Below are 19709 nucleotides of genomic sequence, written 5' to 3'. Positions count from 1 at the left end.
TTAATATGTTCAATATGTTTTGGCAATATCATTAGTGTCATAAAGTCATAAATCAAGCTTTGTTTTAGACACCTATATATATATATAGCAGTTATTTTGTAGCAATGAAATGAAAACTTGTGTTCTGACAGACAACTTTCAGATGTATTTTAAAAGGATCTTTATTTATTCAGCATTGTTCAAGGTTGACATCTGCACTCTACTGCTCAACGGTGCCGGCGAGGTGGACAGAAAACATAGGCATACTTAGTGAGCTACAAATATAGGAGTGATGAGCACGAATACCCCATTGGAAAAAAAGAAAGAGCCCAATAGGTGGACGCAGGCGGCAAAGCAGGCAGGGTAGGATGGAAGGATCGGTAGGCTGCTTAATAGGTCGGTCCATTAGGGTGTGGAAGCATGTGGTGCTGTCGAGTTGTCTGACAGAACTAGTTCCCCCAGCTACGCTTCATTTATTCATATTGTGCAAAAACACCAGGTTAGCAGATTTCAGTATCGTCAGAGGTCGATCATGCATCCCTAAGCCTAAACCTAAACACAAACCTACCAAACGACTACATCAAAATCTATTTGTCAAATGCACACTATGAGTACCGCACAGCAGCAGTTATTACTGGCAATGAAATGTTTGCCTTCAGACATCTTCTTCACAATGGTAAAGAAAGGGAAATGAAATGAGGAGGAGAAGAAGAAAAAGAAGCAAAAGAAGAAACCCAATCAACTAAAAAGTACTATTTAGCCTGTGTTCTGAGAAATACAGCAGCAAGGATGAAGGAGGTGATATTAAACTACACACCGCAGCTGACTGTAACGTAGTCACTTGACGCATGTCCTGATCACGCAGGTGCTCTTGTAAACCCTCTCATGACATGTTCCATCTGCTCCTGACTAATTCCACCTTGCCTCCTCGTGTGCGTGTGCCACCTCACCCCATACTAGCAGTGATAAACGGCCTAAATTCGCTTTGTGGCTGATTTTACATCAAGTAGCTGGTTTCCACATAAAAATATGCATCAGTTCCTAAACACCAATTCATCTTTCTGATATAGCAAAAAACAATCTACCATCCAAAACATGTCGGTGGTGTGAGGAGGAAGGGCCAGGAATGTGATATCACGTCATGATCAAATGAGTTTATTTCGGCGTATGTACTTCAAACGTGGCGATAATCGATACAGTTATAAAAAGGGCAGAGCTTGTGTTGAGCGGTGGGGGGGTGACTGGCCGCAGGACTTACAGCTGCTGGAGGTTTGCGGTTCAATAATCGATCCAATATTTGTTAATCGATTAGACATTAAAATTTGCTGAGTTGGGACTTTTGAGTTTACTTCAATTCATAGAGAACGTGCAGTGCGATCGGGGGGTTATTAAGTTCATGCTGTGGGGGGTTTCAGTTAGGCTACATTTAAGATAATGATTATTCCCTTTATGGCCAGTCAGTGTTTGCCCTCTGTTAACTCCTTCCTCATACCGATGGGTAGCCTAATAATAAATGATGCACTAAAAATGTCAACAAACAAACGACAAACCTATAAATCAATATCAATGGTTGGGGACAGCGGAGGACACAGTTTACTGATCGAGAGGCCCGGCCGCAGGGGTTGCACACTTGCAAGCGCATCAGTTTGTGTACTTTCACTGCACCTCAACCAAGCTTTTCCCCCAGACAAAATAAAAATAATTGCGCCGCATTTGACGCTCGTTCAGGACCAATCAGTGTTGATTTATGGCGGCTGTCAAATACAGATATGATTATAATAAAGTAAAACGCAGTGTGGCTGATTTATGTGTAGGTTCCATTACTGGTAGAACACGGTCACATACAGTGTTTCATTTTGCAATTACTGAAAAAGAAAAGGGATTTTTTTTCCATTGTTTGTTATTTTTAAGATCTGGTATTATGATACAGTATATGCCAGAAGGTCGATGTATGTTTAGTAGTTTTCATTTATTTTTCAGGGCTGATAAAATGCCTTCTTTTGAAATGTTATTAGGGATGCTAACTTCGATTTTTTTTTCTTTTGACTGATAGCCAACCCTTGTTAAACTATCATTAACCGACAATATTAAAATATGAGGGCACTGTCTCCTGAGGAAAGAAAAAAGGAATTATGGTCTTTTTTTAGTGGACTAGTCATCAATATTTTTTTAACGTGAACACAGATATTTATAAAAAAAAATACACACACACACACACACACACACACACACACACACACACACACACACACACACACACACACACACACACACACAGTGCATCCGGAAAGTATTCACACCCCTTCACTTTCCCCACATTTTATTATGTTACAGCCTTATTCCAAAATGGATTAAATTCATTTTATACCCCATAATGACAAAGCAAAAAAATTTTTTTTAGAAATTTTGCAAATGTATTCAAATTAAAAAAACTGAAATATCGCATGTACATACTGTATGTATTCACACCCTTAACTCAGTACTTCGTTGAAGCTCCTTCGGCAGCGATGACAGACGTCTTCTCTGGAATGATGCTACAAGCTTGGCACACCTGTATTTGGGGTACTTCTCCCATTCTTCTTTGCAGATCCTCTCAAGCTCTGTCAGGTTAAGTCAAGTCAAGTCAAGTCACACTTTATTTATAGAGCGCATTTCATACCAGGGCAACACAATGGGCTTCACAAAGAAATACAAAAAAGAAAGAGAGAACGTAGCTGTCAGCCGGTCATTACAAAAGAATGCCCCTGAAACAACAGCAGCAACAAAGACAACAATAAAAGCGACTCCAACCACAGTGGCAGCAACAGCAACAGAAAACAACAAGAGCAGCAACAACAGCCACAGAAACAACAACGGCAGCAGCAACATCGACACCAGCAGCAACAACAGCAGCAGCAAGGTACAAGCGAGCGAGAGTTAAGTCTAGGTACAATGTTAGCAGCAGCAACGACAACACTAGTTAAGGTATAAGGTTAGCGGCACCAACAACAGCACCAGCAGCAGCAGCAACGACAACACCAGCAGTGTCAATACCAGCAGCAGACAACAGCAGCAACAAAAACAGCAACAGCAACAGCAACAGCAACAGCAACAGCAACAGCAACAGCGCACGTCCTCATCTGTATTGAGTCAACAGTGTGTACCATCTCATCTCAACGAAGTAAAGCACAGCAAAGACGTCGCCGGAACCGGAAGTGGTAGCCCCCACCGGAAACGGAAATTTCAACCGTGTGCACCGTCTCATCTTAATCCAGTCACGGTCCTTGAATTAGCGACCCTAAGTTACGGGTCAAGTTTTCAATCAGACCTCGGGAGGGAGATCCCTTTGACTCTCTCTCTCTCTCTCCGAAAACACACCCTTCTTATGATCCTCTAACTGTAATATCACAACAGAAACAACCACAGCAACAGAAATAGCAGCGACATCAACACCAGCAGCAACAACAGCAAAACCAAAGCAGGAGCAAACAACAGCAACGCACACGCAAAGGCCTGACCGGAACCGGAAGTGGTAGCTCTCACCGGAACCGGAAAAGTCGAGATGTGAGAGATGTTGAGTTGAGGTACAAAGTCAGAGATATTTAAATAAGGGTATAAGGTTAGAGATGGTTAAGTTTAGGTAATGGTTTCGGGATTGTTATGTTTAGGTATAATGTTCGAGATGATTAGGTTAAGGAATAAGGTCAAAGACGGTCAAGTTTAGGTATAAGGTTAGGCCACTCAAGGACAGTCACAGATTTGTCCCGAAGCCACTCTTTCGTTGTCTTGGCTGTGTGCTTTGGGTCGTTGTCCTGTTGGAAGGATCGCTCCGTACTTTACTCCGTTCATCGTTCCCCACTAGTCTCCCAGTTCCTGCCGCTGAAAAACATCCCCACAGCATGATGCTGCCACCACCATGCTTCACGGTAGGGATGGTATTAGCCAGGTGATGAGAGGTGCCTGGTTTCCTCCAGACGTGACGCTTGGCATTCAGGCCAAAGAGTTCAATCTTGGTTTCATCAGAGCAGAGAATCTTGTTCCTCATGGTCTGAGAGTCCTTTAAGTGCCTTCTGGTAAACTCCAAGCGGGCTGTCATGTGCCTTTTACTGAGTAGAGGCTTCCGTCTGGCCCCTCTACCATAAAGGCTGGAGTGGTTGGAGTGCTGCAGAGATGGTTGTCCTTCTGGAAGGTTCTCCCATCTCCACAGAGGAACGCTGGAGCTCTGTCAGAGTGACCATCAGGTTCTTGGTCACCTCCCTGACCACGCTCTTCTCACCCGATTGCTCAGTTTGGCTGGGCGGCCAGCTCTAGGTAGAGTGCGGGAGACCACTGTGCTCTTCGGTACCTTCGATGCTGCAGAAACTTTTTTGTACCCTTCCCCAGATCTGTGCCTCGATACAATCCTGTCTCGGAGGTCTACAGGCAATTCCTTTGACTTCATGGCTTGATTTCTGCTCTGACATGCACTGTCAACAGTGGGACCTTATAGAGAGGTGTGTGGCTTTCCAAATCATGTCTGATCAATTGAATTTACTAGAGTTGGACTCCAATCAAGTTGTAGAAATTTCTCAAGGATGATCCGTGGAAACAGGATGCTCCTGAGCTCAATTTTGAGTGTCATAGCAAAGGGTGTGAATACATATGTACATGTGATATTTCAGTTTTTTATTTTTAATACATTTTCAAAAATTTCTAAAAAACCTTTTTCACTTTGTCATTATTGGGTATTGTGTGTAGATTGATGAGAAAAAAAGGAATTAAATCCATTTTGGAATAAGGCCGTAACATAACAAAATGTGGGGAAAGTGAAGGGGTGTGAATACTTCCCGGATGCACTGTATATATATATATATATATATATATATATATATATATATATATATATATAGTTATGCCGGTAATGAGCTCAACTGTACTGTCTCATTGCAAATTTTCCTTAATTTCTATGGCTCTCCCCCCTAATTTTCAAAACGTCTTGAAACTCTGACACGTGTGTATTACAAACACTGTTACTCAGTATCAGAATCCAGAATAACAAGAGATTTCACTGTACTGTAAAAACATAACAATTAGGGAAAAATTGCATACCATGTCGGCAGTCGGCATACCATGCTCAGAGGTTAATAACAAAAGTCCTTTTCATAATAAAAGTCAAAATGAAAAATCCTATAGTGAAGTCACGACAATTGTGCAGAATGTGCAATCACTTTTTGTCTTTCTCATTTAATTACAGTCATCTTGTCATGTTGTGTTTTTGGTTGTTGTCACATAGTATCTTTTCGATTTTTGTTTTATATATTCCATTGAAAATCCTGGAGGTTATTGTTTGATTTATTTTTCTGAAGAGTATAACAGTTTAGTCATTTAAGGAATCTCTCAATCGAGGCAGGACATAGATTAGTCACTAAATAGAGTCCTCTGCAGGCCAAATAACGTTATTGCGGCCATTTAGGGTGGACTGCAAAATTCGAATCAGGAGCCAACCTCAGCCTCGTTGTCAAATTCTCTGGTCATTTATATCCCAAGTAAATAAGCAAGAAAAAAAACCTTGTTGGCTGGTGGGAACTTGGGAAGCATGGACTGTGTCACAGCTGGGGTGGGTGGGAGGCTTTTGTGTGGGGTCGCCGCTGGGGAATAAGAACATGACCGTGATAGATGAGATTGTATCCTTCACAATATCCACAGTGTCCTTATAGGAACAGGGGGGTTTTCTGGGGGGGGGGCTGGGATCCCATCATTGCTCATCAGTCTGAAAGTTGCTCCATCTTGATTAAATTAACAAAGAGGGGAAAGGTGGAGGATAAGCGTGTGGAAATCCCGAAGCAGGGTTGATGAACCATAGTCAGTCTGATGTGGGTTGGAACTTACAGGCGGTGTGTCACCGGACACCATCACCGGGCACCATCACGGGGCACCGTCACGGGGCACCGTCACGGGGCACCGTCACTGGGCACCATCACCGACCCTCGGTCGCCAGTGCATTTCTGGGTAAAAGGTCAGACGAGTGATGAGAGAGAGGGCCACTCTGTCTTGTGCTGCGTTCCAGTGGATATCGGAAATCGGTCGTTCCTATTCGGTGCGCCCCACTGAGAGGGCCATTATGGGTTCCGTTGTTTCTGTTCGCGAAAGCACGGGCGTCCGCATTAAATCTGCGTTTGCGTGGCCAACTGGTCAAATCCTGAAAGCTACGAAATTTCCGTTAACATAACTAACCGTTAACATAATAAAAAAAAAAAAAAAAAAAGTAAGGAGTTGTCGAGATTGAAGTGAAAGCACAAAGTCGAATAAACCGCGCCAAAGGGAATTCTGTTCACCGCGCAGTGGCCGAGCAATCGGCTCCGAGATTTCCACTCGGGAAATGCCCTTTAAAAGAACATTCACTCGCGGATTTCATTTGAATTTCTCCTCCATTGGAACACATTGGAACACATTGGAACTCATTGGAATGGGGGCCGCGCCTGCTGCGTTTGTGTGTGGATGTGCCAGGCCTCGCCCACGCCGCGGCGTCATCGACAAAACGCGTCCGCGATTGGCCGCGGCGTCTCTAACGCGTCATGACTCTGAAACCTGAGACCGCGCCGCCGCGACAAACCCCGACGTCGGGTCCGACACCGCCGCAGCAGCGCGGCGCTCCCGGGCTCCTCTCTTCTCCCTGGATGGCCGACGTCGGAGCACACGTTTACCGACGCGCAGAGTAGAGTACTAGAGCGCAGAGTGTTTTTTGGTTTGTTTTTTAACCCCCCCCCCCCCCCCCCCCCCCCCCCAGCGTGGGAAGTGCCGGAACCGAGGACGCGATGGACCGATCGAGCAGGAACGTCCTCTGCCTGTTCGACGTGGACGGGACCCTCACGGCGCCGAGAGAAGTAAGACGTTTTCAGATTGAAAACCGCGTGTCGCTGCTTCGGATCCCGCACCAGCGCCTGCCGGGGGTTGCTCTGTTTGCAGCGCCTTCCAGTGTAACAACAACAACAGCACCGACCTGCCGGCGCACGGTTTACTACACGTACACGGGGGATTGTCCTGCTTTCCCCTTTTCTGGTTTTTACATGTCTCCCCCCCCCCCCCCCCCCCCCCCTCAGAAGAGGTGCCGGAGCTATGTGCAGTTTTCCAGAGCAGCCCGAAAATAAAGAGATGGGATTGGATCACATCATTACAAAGTGTTAAAAAATAAAATCTAATTTATGGTGCATAATAAACAAAGGTCATTCATAGGGTTTAATTCGGTTGTATGTTTTGCTCTCCATGTTCATTCAACACAGTATAGAATAAATCTGCAGAATATGTCAACTGCCCCGATGTTACGTAAGTCGTTTGATGCGTGCGGAGAGGCACGTTCGTGTTGACGATGTTTTTCTTTTCTCCTGTGGATTTCAGCGGAGATAGATTTAAGACAGAGGAGGAGTGAGGTTTTAGACTTGATGATGATGTTGGATCCCTTCTGATAAGCTCAATTCAAAGTCAAAATGGAGTGAAATGTTAGAAAGAAGAACGATATCACACGAGTTCAATGCTGAACTCACCAGGGCTCCGAACAAAAAGCACCGAGGCACTCACACAGGCGCCACTGCCTTACTGTACTGTATGTAGTATACTGTACTGCAAGTTACTGTATTACTGTTCGGTGTTACTGTATTGCTGTGTCGTACTCTTGTATACTGTACTGTATATTCCATACTCACTTTATTCACATGCACTTTACTACACATAACTTGGTCACTTTGTGTTATCTTTTTGAGTCGTATTTTTATTTTACGTATATTTTTCTATTCACCAACTGCATTACATCCTTACAATTATGTTCGGTTTAGTAACTATTGTGCATAATCTCTGGGTGTGTTGCAAAGACATTTCACTGCATTAATGTATGAACGTATGTATATGTTTGTGACAAATACACCTCCTGAATCTTGAATCATAAGTTAATTTGCCTTGTGAGAGATGCAGATGTATTTTGCCTAAAAGGTGCACATTTCATCAATCCATAATAGGTCTTTGTTGTATACTGTGGATGTTGTGCCACTAATAGGTGGCCTCTTAACTTTTAGGACCGTCTGACAGCTTTGTTTCTGTTCTATCTAGAAAATCAATCCCCAGCTGGACAATTTTTTCCAAACTCTGCGGAGGAAGGTGAAGATTGGCATCGTCGGAGGGTCGGACTACGCCAAGATTGCGGAGCAGCTGGGGGACGGGGACGATGGTGAGCGCAGGGGGTCCATTTCAGCAGACTTTTTAGGAACGTGACCCGCCGATGTCCCGGGTGCCTGTGAAGCGCAGCGTCTTTATCGTACGCACTTTTTCAAACGCTCTGTTATTGTGCGCACGTCTTATTGCAGTGAAGGACAACTGGCACACTGGCCAAGTTGAGGTGTTAAGGGTGTTTTCGGCTGAGTTCACAAACAGTGAGACAGACTGGACGAGACCCAGCCGGGTGGAATCAGTAGTGTACTATGTAATACCTGGCAGACAAACAACACAAGCTCAGGGATTGACGTGCAGTTTGCCAAAAATGCAGAATCTGCAGAAGTTGACTTTGCAGCTTTTGTAGTGCATTCCTTAATGACAGAAGGGGACTTATTGTTGTTAACAATAAATGATAAGAGTCATGGTTTATTGAAAATGACTTTACTCCTATGTAGTCAATGTGAATGAAATAATTGTCAATCATTATACACTAGAATATATTTTACATTTTAAGAACGGTTACCAAATAGCAAATGGGAAGGTTAGACAGGTTAAACTCACCTTTTCCAGGTAAGTGACAGACACACACACACACACACACACACACACACACACACACACACACACACACGGTAATCTGCTCGGAAGCGTAATCCTTAAGGAAGCAGATGTAGCGGCGCTATAATTGCTGCATTCTGACCTGAGGGATTTCAGAGGGAGCGTTGTCTGAGGTCGTATTTGATATTTTAAGTTTTCTTGAACACGAGGGAGCTCCGTGTATCCGGTGTTTCACAGCCGCCTCCCATCTCTCTTGCAGTGATCCACAAGTTCGACTATGTGTTCACCGAGAATGGCACAGTGCAGTACAAAGATGGGAAGCTCATCTCCAAACATGTAAGTGCGTGCGAAAAGGCACGTTGTATTAACAATGTTTTCCTGTGGATCTTAGTGGAGATAAATTAGGACACAGAAGAGGAGTGAGGTTTTAGACTCGATGATGTAGGATCCCTTTGATAAACTAAATTCAAAGTCAAAATTGAGGGAAATGTTAGAAAAGTGATAGATATATGGATAAATAAATAGATAGATAGATAGATACTTATATATATAATACTTTATTAATCCCCAAAGGGAAATTGTAATTGTCTCAGCAGCTCACATTAAGTAAGTAGGGAAAACAATAATAATAAAGCAATTCAATAAAAAAGGAAAATATATGGAAAAATATACAATAAACATATGTTCACTATACACAATAAGAAGATATGGTAATATACACCAAATCTAGTGATAAACCACAGATATAATCTAAAATAACAGAAAAAAAACAAAGAATTAGAAATTATTTAGAATTTAAAAATGTAAAAGGTCATGTCAAAAAATTAAATCCTCCAAAATTAAAATTCTACTCACAATACAATAACTTAGAAAACCAGAGAGATGAACTTAAGATAGAAATGTTGAAGTACTATAAACCTGGCATTAAATATGATCCTTAACAGCCAACAAAATGTTGGCAATAAGCCAAAAATATTCCACAGTAAACATAAACTTCTGTATTAACAAATACACATTGTGGCGTTTGTGCACTAGTTGTTTTTTGTTTTTTTTTATAGTTAATAATTAACATTGGTTCATTTTATTTGCTACTGCACGCTGACAGGCCATTCAGAACCAGATCGGGGAAGAGCTGCTCCAGGATCTGATTAACTTCTGCCTCAGCTACATGGGTCTCATTAAGCTCCCTAAGAAACGGTATGAAGCCCGGAATCCTCCCTGCCCTGCAGCAGACAGACGCACGCAAGCACGCACGCCTTAAATCAAACAAAGAAAAAACATGTTCCTATGCCTACAGACAGAAAGGCAGACATTTAAGAGCCAGGAATGCATCCCGATGCACACCTTTGACAAGGCTCAAAAGGGGGCAGAGCCAGTTTTGGTTTTTAGTGAATGTCTAAATCTAAAAAGCAATCACTAATGACATCTAAAAACGTGGACGTCACAGTCTTGCTCCCATTACTCCTCGCAGGGGGACTTTTATCGAGTTTCGTAATGGAATGCTGAACATCTCGCCGATCGGGCGGAGCTGCACACCGGAGGAACGAATGGAGTTCTCTGAAATAGATAAGGTAAAGTAGCAGCGGAATGTCACCAAAGACTTAGTGACTGCTCAAACTGACCGACGGTCCAAAAACACGTTACTTTTAATCAAAGGCATTGACTTGGAGCTTTTGGGATAAGTTGAACATAGCGATTGACCCTGCGTCTATTTTTCTCCATTTGAGACATCTAATGTGCTTTGATGTGTCTTAAAAGGCGAAAACTAGAGTTATTTCATGTAATCACATTTTTTGATGTTTTTTTTTTTTTATGATATTTTTGTGATATTCTACAGTGCTGATATGTTATTATCCTAGTATTGGGCAGATAGCCACTACCAGTATCATACAAAAACATTACAAAAAAAACATTTTGAAGAAAGAGTCATATGTGATCACACCCTATGACAATATTAATTATGCATAACACAGAAACAACTGGAAAAAGTTCAGTTCTAAGTTTTTTATTTATTTATTTTTTAACGGAAGAAAGAACCATGGACTCAAAGTTAGTGGGGGGGGGACAGAAGATACTGTGCTTTTGCTTGGGTTCCAGTAATAAATCTATAAAATAAGTATATGTTTATGAAAGTCTAAATATAAGTTTATACAACAAACTCCCAATTCAGACTACCGTGAGCACTAAATAGAATCAGAAATGAGTACTGTGTGGTGATTTTCTGTATGTCTTTTCGGGAAAGGATCAACAAGCTCAAGCCATTTTGCACAGTTCCAAGCTCGAAATTGCGTTAATTATGCCGGAAATTGCGATTTCATGCAGGAAAAGAACTGTTCCCATCACTGAGCTGCACTGTTTTAACACAGTCGGCCCTCCGACCTACTTTCCGTCGTAGCAGGGTTGTTGTTTCCTAGCTAGGCCTGACACCCCCCCTCCCGCTCCCCACAGAAGGAGAAGATCAGGGAGAATTTCGTTGCCGCCCTGCAGCGGGAGTTTGCCGGAAAGGGACTGCGGTTCACCAGAGGTAAGGCAGACCCGCGCACACAGACACTGTACAGTATGTGCGCGCTGCCGTGGAGATGGTCCCAAAAAAAAGCGAGGGGCCAATCACTGTCGCTGGACCGAGTGGGTGTGAATCTGTCCCTCTCTCCGCGTCCCTATTCAAGTCGTTTTCTTTCCCTCGCATCTTTTCTCGCGGGAGGATTCAGTGAAACAAAGCGTCTTTGTCCGCGAGTTGCGTCCGGGATACAACGAGAGCCGTTACCCGGCGGGTTTAGCGTGGGCTCTGGAGGGGCGATTCCAGGGAGTCGCTGGAGCCGTGCGCACCGTGCAACTCACGTTCTTTCTTTCTTTCCTGAGGAAAGTACACATGGCTGGAAAACGCTTTGAGTGTGTCCGTGACTTGCCCCATGCACACATTTAAGAATGGCCTCTCTCCCCATGACTGTTAATGAATGTCAGCCTTTTATTTGTAAAATAAACACCCATGCTGGAAACCGCCATCTCTCGCTGATAACGGCCGTTTATCTTTCTATTTTATTTCTTCTCATGTAGCAATCTGCCGTTTCTTATCTCTGTGTTGAACTAAACTTGTCTCCTCCAGCCACCGTAGCTGATAGATAGATAGATAGATAGATAGATAGATAGATAGATAGATAGATACTTTATTCATTGCAGTGTCAGAAACAGCTTACATGGGGAAAAAAAGAAATTGGCAAAAATTATATTGAAGCAATGGAATAGAAAGTATAAAAAAGAGAAAATAGTAATATTTGGAAAAAAATTGAAAATACATAATTGTTACAGAAATCTGCAGTTTGTCAGTCGGGTCTTAAATAAAGAGGCAGACAGACGTTGGTTTAACTTGTACGGGGTCGGATGAGAGATGTGCCAAGGAGCAGCTCTCTGAGTCGAACAGTTTATTTTCAGGGAGTCAGAGAATATATGGTCAGTTTGACGTCACAGGTGCAGAAAATAATTGATCAGGACAAGACAAGGCAAGCTTTGAGGAGGGGGCAAGCTTTTTGGCAGGAACCCAAGGGAGGACACAATTTAAAAGGTTTGTGAAAGAATTTACCCTGTGTGCAGAAATAAGTGTGTGACTGGAAGCTACATAAAGTTGTGTTCTTCATTATGTGTGTGCATATGTTTATGTGAACATAATCGTACACAAGAAAACGCACACAAGAGAACATGACAAATACGCTAAAATGAATAATAAACAACAAATTATAGCCTGAACAATAATGAATACAAAAATTAAAAAAAGAATAGTGACCCCAATTTAAAAATCAGTCACTTACTGACCTTTCAGTAGTTCCGCTGTTTTATTTCCCCGCAATAGCATCTTCTGTATAATTCCAAACAGATGATGTCATTTCAGAGCTTGACAAACACGTATGCATGGATGCACACACACAGAAGGGAAGGTGTGTGTGTGTGTGTGTGTGTGTGTGTGTGTGTGTGTGTGTGTGTGTGTGTGTGTGTGTGTGTGTGTGTGTGTGTGTGTGTGTGTGTGTGTGTGTGTGTGTGTGTGTGTGTGTGTGTGTGTCCCACAGCCCGCGTGTGGTGTGGGGGGGGCTACTGTCACCTCTGACCACAGAGGGAAAGGGACTGGTCCGCGTAAACAGAGCGATATATATGTTTTTGGTTTCCACGGCCTGGACACCGCAGCAGGCGTTACCTATAAACTGCAGTCTTATTGGGTTTAATAATTAACTAAAACCAGTGCTTTGTTCCTCTACTCCGTCGGGCTGGGTGCCTGTTGGTTAACTTTGAGGTTGCTGGGGAGAGGAGGAGGACTTTGTCCATGCCGGTGATCCCCATTCCGGGTGCGTGCGTGCGGAGAGCGGAAACCGACCTGCGATTGGCTGGACTCCACTCAGCTGGTGTCCCCTCCCTCTGTAATAAGTGGAGTTGGATCTGCCAGAGAAGCCACGGCCCAGTTTCAGTTATAAAAATATTGAGATACATAAATGCATGTATGTTGTTGTACCGTACTTGTCATTGCTACCACGTTGTGTAAGTTACCTCTTTGTGGTGAAAAGGAGAGTGTAGAGCTTTTTTTTTTTTTTTTTTTTTTTTTTTTCCCTTCTCCCCCATACATGGAAGCCTGCCAACAGTCTGAATAGTCCCCCTCCCAAAACAAAACAAGACTGTCGCTGCCGGAGAACGAGCTAAATGCCAGCGCCATCAGAGCACAGTCTCTGCACGGACGTTTCACCGGGTTTGTTCCCGCATAATGACACTGTCCTGTATGTTGTGTGTAAACATAACGGGAGTGACGAGATATTTCATTTGTTTCCTATGACCACACCATCCAGAAACACTGTCCTTCAAAAAAACGATGAGCTCGGAAAGTCTATTCTCTATACGGTGTCATTTAATTTGAACCATAACGCCCCCCCTTTCTGCTCCTGTCTTTTCTTAGGCGGCCTCATCAGTTTTGATATATTCCCAGAGGGCTGGGATAAGAGGCTGTGTCTGGAGGTTCTGGAGATGGAAGGCCTGGATGCCATCTACTTCTTTGGCAACGAGACCTCATTTGTAAGTGGACCAAGGAGATTGTGCCCGCTCTGAATGCCATGTCTGTTACGTGTTACAAGGTTGAAGACTAACTCTCCCAGGTCATGGTTTCGGAGCGGGTGTGTTTTTTTCTTTTGTCTTGTTTTGGAGTTATTTCACACATAGAAATTGCTTTCATAGCCTACAGGAGAATGGAAAGTGGGAATAAAACAATGAGGTTTTGGGTGCCGATGTATCTCCGGTGTCGTTTCGAGACGCTGAAGATGCGTCGAAGCTCATTCTAGCTAACTTGCTTTGCGTGCAGGGAGGAAACGACTATGAAATCTTCAACGACCCGCGGACGATTGGTTTCACAGTTTACTCCCCGGAAGACACGGCCAGGATCTGCAGAGAGCTGTTCTTCAACGCTCCACCGAATGAGTCCTGATGAGCCTGAGCAGGCCGAGCTCTCTGGTCTGTAGCTCCCTGTGGACTCCCCCGGTGGTCAGTGGAGGTACTGCACAAAGGATCCGGAGAGGGCGAGCAGAGGCTTTTAACGAACTTTTAACAGATATCACTACTGAATTTTTTTTTTTTGCGCCAAGTTTTAAAAATCATCATTGATAGTATAATGTAGAATCAAACATATCTATCCCAATTAATATTTAATGATCAGTACCTTTTTGCACATTTACAAATATTATATCTGATGTTACTTTTCCCTGAAATAAGCTTTTACTATGCCGGCAGAAATTTTTTTTTTTCTGACCTAGATTCTGGAATTTTGTAGCATTTCTACACTTCTATACTCAAAAATAGAAAATCACAAATCCTGGAAAGGCTCCAGTTACTGTTGATTATGATGTTGGGACATCTGTAATACATTTGATTTGCACTAAAACTGTATTTTTATTACTGCTTAACTGAGCGGTCACTGGGTGCTTACAAGCTGAATGTAGCGAATACAGATATACAAATACAGACACACATTAAAATATATATATATATATATATATATATATATATATATATATATACATATTTAGGAGAAATAGGACATTTCTAGGTGGGCATTGTAGAGAAACAGAGAAAAGAAGACTTTGTTTTCATTTCATAAAGATGAGTTTGAGGATATTGACCTCGGAACAATTCAAGCCACTACCGTTTTGCTGCATTTTCGATCGGTGTATAAAAACATTATGTTATTTATAGCACGATTAATGAAGAATCTTTCATCCTGCTCTTGCTTGTGTTATGTTGCACGTCATAAGTTAAAGAATACATTTCAATACAGATTTCTGTGTAGAATGTCCACAAGCTAAGCCATGATCTGTATATTTAACGGTGAGGCCTGCTTTGTTGTATTTATTTTAAAATTCAAGCATTGAGTCTCTCAGTTTACATTCAGAGTTTTAACAGTATTTTTAGTTAATACATGTGAAACTGTAGGGTTACTTTTGATGATTCTTTCCATTGTGATTATCAATCAATGGAAAATAATCAATTTTTCTTTCACCCAGAGCGATCAACTGTGAATGTATTTCACATTATACACTCCTTAATCCATACTGATTGTTCAGATAACGACATTGTACCGTTATTGCCGGATCACTCATCACTCATTTTATTATTATTATGAAGATTGTGGTCAAAATATGATTTCATCTTTTTGATGATTAGCTTTTTTGGTCTCCACCAACAGATTTGTGTCCTAATGATTTATTTTATTTTACCAAGGTAATAAATGCAGTTTATTTGTATCATTTACTCTTGCGTAGGTTAAAATTAACATGTTGATTTCAATGTAATTAAACCTGCAAACTCCTACTCGAGTCTGTTTCATTACACTTAACTTACCAGCAGTCATACTACACATTCTTTCTGTTTTCAACATATCACACATTGGGGCGGTTTGGCGGACACAGATTAGGCCTAATTTAAGACTTAATATCACATTTAATCCAGACTAACTGAAATGGCCTTTCTCTGTCATGGTTTAAAATAGTCTCAGACTTGCCCAAGTCTTGGTTTAAACAATGTGATTTCCAATAGGCAGATTGGTCTAATCTAGGTTTAAGTGGAGGTTTACATTAAACCAGGCCAGAGGCAGGTTTATCTTTGTATTAATGGACGTGGGCCTCCAGGTCGACCTTGACAATAGAGGAAATGGATTATCTGGACTAAAACCAAGACAGAAGGAGCTGACTCGTCCTTCATCACCTTAGTCTAGGACTTCCTAGTCTCGATCTAAATAATCTTAATTTAAGCAATCCAGCAACTTTAAATTCGGGATTGATTTGAGTAGGATTAGTTTATTCCTGATTTAGATGAAACCCTGTCTGCGAAACCGCCTTATTAAGTAGTAACCACAGAAACCAACAGGATTGCAAAATGCTTTAATGTTCTTTCTTACGGCGGCTTGTCCACGGAAGAAAGTGCTCTTGGACGTTACAGAAATCAACGGTTTCTTCGACGAGACACGAACGCTTTGTGTTGAACAAATCCAGGCAGTGAGATCGACAGACAAGATGCATAGAGGGAGCACGTGGAGAAGGTATCGTAGAAACGGACACACGGTGAAGGATATCGCGGGCAAAAAGGAAGTAACGATAAATCATATTCATTTCGTCGTCCAGCGCTATCGAGTATGAAGTGATGCGGATCACATGGTAGTGAGCATTAGAAAAAGAGAATTAGAAAAGAGTTTTTGTCTTTTAGCAATTCATGGCTCAAACCCTTTGAAAAGAATAATTGTAGACAGCAGAGGAAATTTAAATCTCATGAAATAAACCGAAATGGACTTTAGTCTGGAAAAAATGGTTGTGGTTAATAATACTAAATCTCTTCAAAAATTTCAATTTTTTTTTTTTTTTTTTTTTTAACTTTTGGCTACATTGTCAAAAACACAAAGTAAGTGGATCTTAACAAACATAAAAAGAAAAGTCAAGTACTCAAATACATAAATAATATAAATAATACAAAATTAGATACAAATGGACAAAAAGGTTAGGGTAGGTTCAGGTTAAATTATTTTCCGTTCACAGTAAGATTTTATTTTTTTCCCCAAAAACATCCATGCTTGGTCGTCGTCAATTGTCTGCTTCGATCCCCCCTCTCCCTTCATGCTTGTTCTATCCTCAAGACTACATTTAATATTTGTACATTTGGAACTCACTTGTCCCCTTGAACCCTCAGCACCCTCCTCGCTTTATCATTTGTCATTGTTTCCATCATTTCTGGCTGGTGAGGCCTAAATGCAGGTTATGATGTTCTATCAGGGTCATAAACAGACAACTCTGCATTTGGAAGTGATGTTATCTATAGACATGGGATGCACCGATACCATAGTGTATGAGTAATGGATCAAATCGGGAGATGGTATTTGCAGATATTTAAGCGTTAGAGCACCAAAATCAGTATTTGGTGGTGATATTGAGGTACCCCTAATGCCTATCCCTAATCGCTCATCCCTAATGTAATTTGATATAAAATGACAGAGATGATGCGCAACTTGCGTGGCTAGTTCTGTCAGACAACTTGACAGCGCCACACACTTCCACGCCCTTATTTGATTGGCCTATTTAAGCAGCCAATCCCTCCTGCCCTACTTACTTTGCTGCATTCTTGCTTTGCTGCTTTGCTGCGCTCCCTCCGCCTCCACCTGCTGGGCTCTACTCTTCTCTCAATGGGGGGGATTCGAGCTCATCCCTCCTATTTTTCTAGCTCTTTAAGTTTGAGCAGTGGAGCCCAGACACCAAACTCAAATGATGCAAAATAAATAAAGGCCATTTTGAAGTTAATCGAAGTCATAACCGACATTATAATTAAGTTATTCGATGAATCCGCTGTTACCTCTAGGCTCATTACAACATGACATTTTCATCCCCTCTAATTAAAAAAAAAATTGTTCATCATATTTCATCAGCGTTGATTCTCTCTCCTCCTACTCACAATCATATCTGTTCAAATTCCATTATCTCGGTTAAACCTTTCTCACCAACTCCTGTATAGTTGGCACTTGATGTAAAAAAACCCCAAAACAAAACAAAAAACAACACCAGAGGATCGCACAGGATCACTTCATATTTTAACTCATGCTTTCACAAATCCTCAGAAGATCAAAAGAGTGCTGTACAACATGAAGTAGAAGGGAAGAGGAACCATTCGGCCGGACAACTGATCTCCAGGAGCGTCAGATCCACAACTTCTCCCCTTGACCAACTTGGATCCCTTGCTGGTATCTGGCTGCACTTAATAAAATAGTGATCTATTCATTGCTGTGAGACAAATTGTAAAAAAAAAAAAATAATAATAATCTCAACTCAACAAGACTATCTAATGACATGTGAGCATCTAATTGGACAGCAATGAAAAATCAGATTGGAAACACAGTGGGTGATCCTCGCCCCAATCTCGCACTTAACCCCTTATCCCCAACCCCCAAACCCCCACCCTCCTGCCACCAGGCCAGCGATGGGTGAAGCCTAGGAGCTGATGATCTGACCGGACCAGGTCTCGTGCTTCGTTCCCGGGTTCAGATGTGTGATCTTCACCTCCACCGCCTGCACCTTCAGGTTTTTGGGCGGGACGCGGGAGACTTTGTACGTCACCTCGTCCCCTTCCACCGGCACGTACTCCCCCTCGATGCTGGAGGAGAAACACTCTTAAGCTGGCTTCAGTCCGAATACGACAAACTACAATATCAAACAATCAATCCAAAGAACAAAAAAAAAAAGAAAGAAAAAGAGCTCTCCCATTCTCCCTGACATTTGTGTTGCGAAACTCAGACGCAGTTCGTCTGACAGCCACCAGGGGGAGGATCCGGATTCGGTGTGAAAAAGGCTTCAATATGAAAATGCAATATAAAATATAAAGTGTGGTTGACCAAAATGGCACCGTGCATCATGGTGAGAAAACAATAAAAAACAAATGGTGAATTACTGTGCACAATATATTTACCTTAATTATTATATTTCTATCCATTAATACGCATTAATTTGACATATTTTTCCCAAGGCACAAATTCACAATGTACACTAATTGTCCCTATAATGTGTATGCAATGATTATTAACAGAAGAATATTTATTCATTAGCAGTATGATTGTATACATACACACTATGGGCTCCTTTATATAAATTCTAAAGGAAATTCTCAATATCATAACAACCAATATTTTCATTTTGGCGGTGGTCTTTAATACGGCCAGTTAACATAACCAAATTTAGTCTTCAGTATTCTTCACTTTTCTGGCTGTGTGTGTCTGTATTTTTAATTCTATTCTGCCGTGACTGATTCCCCGTTGGACAAAACATTCCGCTGCATCCGATCTTATCCTTCCACAATGCAGTCTCTGTTCTTGCCATATTGTTTAGTATAAACAATGTATATTTCGACTGTACGCTGAAGCCAAAGCAGCCTAAAGGTAAAAAATTAAAATAATGGAAAAAATTAAAATAAAACCTTGCCTATGAAATTACGTCTCCCAAATATTGTCTGAAAAATGCTGTCAATGCATAGTTTCGCCGTGTGTGATCAATGTGTGCATTATTTGTGTATAAGTGGTGTGCGTAAGCGTCTATCTTACTCTGAGATGTGTACGAAGATCTCCTCTCCCCCGTGGGAAGGGCGGATGAAGCCGTGACCCTGTGACCTGGAGAAGTTCTTACACACCCCCTTGTACACCGGTCCTGAGTGGGCACGCACCGTGCTGGAGAGAGAGAGAGAGAGATCATTATAGCCGCTTCAAAAATGACATTTTGACTATTATTCCTCTCATGAAAAGTAAACTAACGCGCTATAGTAGAGGAACGGAGCGTGAAAAGAACGCCCCGTTCCCAATCGGTGATTCATAAAGATAATCACCGTGTGGATTTATATCAATCCCGCCAACCCACTCCACAGAGCGCCGAGGCGGGTCTCGATAACTAATCACACTGGGAACAACGCAAACGGACAAAGGGGTCTCTCTTACGCCGAGTAGGTGCGCGTGCGCTTGGTGGGCAGTG

General features: G+C 42.1%; 2 protein-coding genes across 2 annotated transcripts in view; one reads left to right on the top strand and one right to left on the bottom strand.

Annotated features, from left to right (window-relative positions):
• Window positions 1-6575: 6575 nt before the first annotated feature.
• On the top strand, window positions 6576-15521 carry pmm1 (phosphomannomutase 1). The gene is made up of 8 exons (XM_080008812.1): window positions 6576-6821; window positions 8038-8155; window positions 8957-9033; window positions 9803-9894; window positions 10169-10268; window positions 11146-11221; window positions 13628-13743; window positions 14027-15521. Exons 1-8 carry the CDS (start codon window positions 6753-6755, stop codon window positions 14147-14149), a joined length of 771 nt encoding a protein of 256 aa, XP_079864938.1. The 5' UTR covers window positions 6576-6752; the 3' UTR covers window positions 14150-15521.
• A 2664-nt stretch (window positions 15522-18185) lies between these two features.
• The window catches only part of csdc2b (cold shock domain containing C2, RNA binding b), a gene marked incomplete at its 3' end in the record, with an annotated part of 4280 nt that continues 2756 nt past the window's right edge, over window positions 18186-19709 (bottom strand). The window contains exons 2-4 of the mRNA XM_080009423.1: window positions 19676-19709; window positions 19289-19411; window positions 18186-18348 (exon numbers count right to left, since the gene is read on the bottom strand). The exon at window positions 19676-19709 is cut by the window's right edge and continues 377 nt beyond it. Of these exons, the coding sequence (XP_079865549.1) occupies window positions 18186-18348; window positions 19289-19411; window positions 19676-19709 (320 nt within the window). The remainder of the gene's footprint in view (window positions 18349-19288; window positions 19412-19675) is intronic.

This window comes from Zeus faber (genome assembly GCF_960531495.2).
Source record: "Zeus faber genome assembly, chromosome: 11".
NCBI lineage: Eukaryota > Metazoa > Chordata > Actinopteri > Zeiformes > Zeidae > Zeus > Zeus faber.
This window is presented reverse-complemented; position numbering and strand designations above follow the sequence as displayed.

Coding starts and splice junctions, on each gene's coding strand:
- pmm1 (XM_080008812.1), top strand. CDS start 6,753: ATGGACCGATCGAGCAGGAACGTCCTCTGCCTGTTCGACGTGGACGGG. Junction 6,822..8,037: donor CCCTCACGGCGCCGAGAGAA/GTAAGACGTTTT, acceptor TGTTCTATCTAG/AAAATCAATCCCCAGCTGGA. Junction 8,156..8,956: donor GCTGGGGGACGGGGACGATG/GTGAGCGCAGGG, acceptor TCTCTCTTGCAG/TGATCCACAAGTTCGACTAT.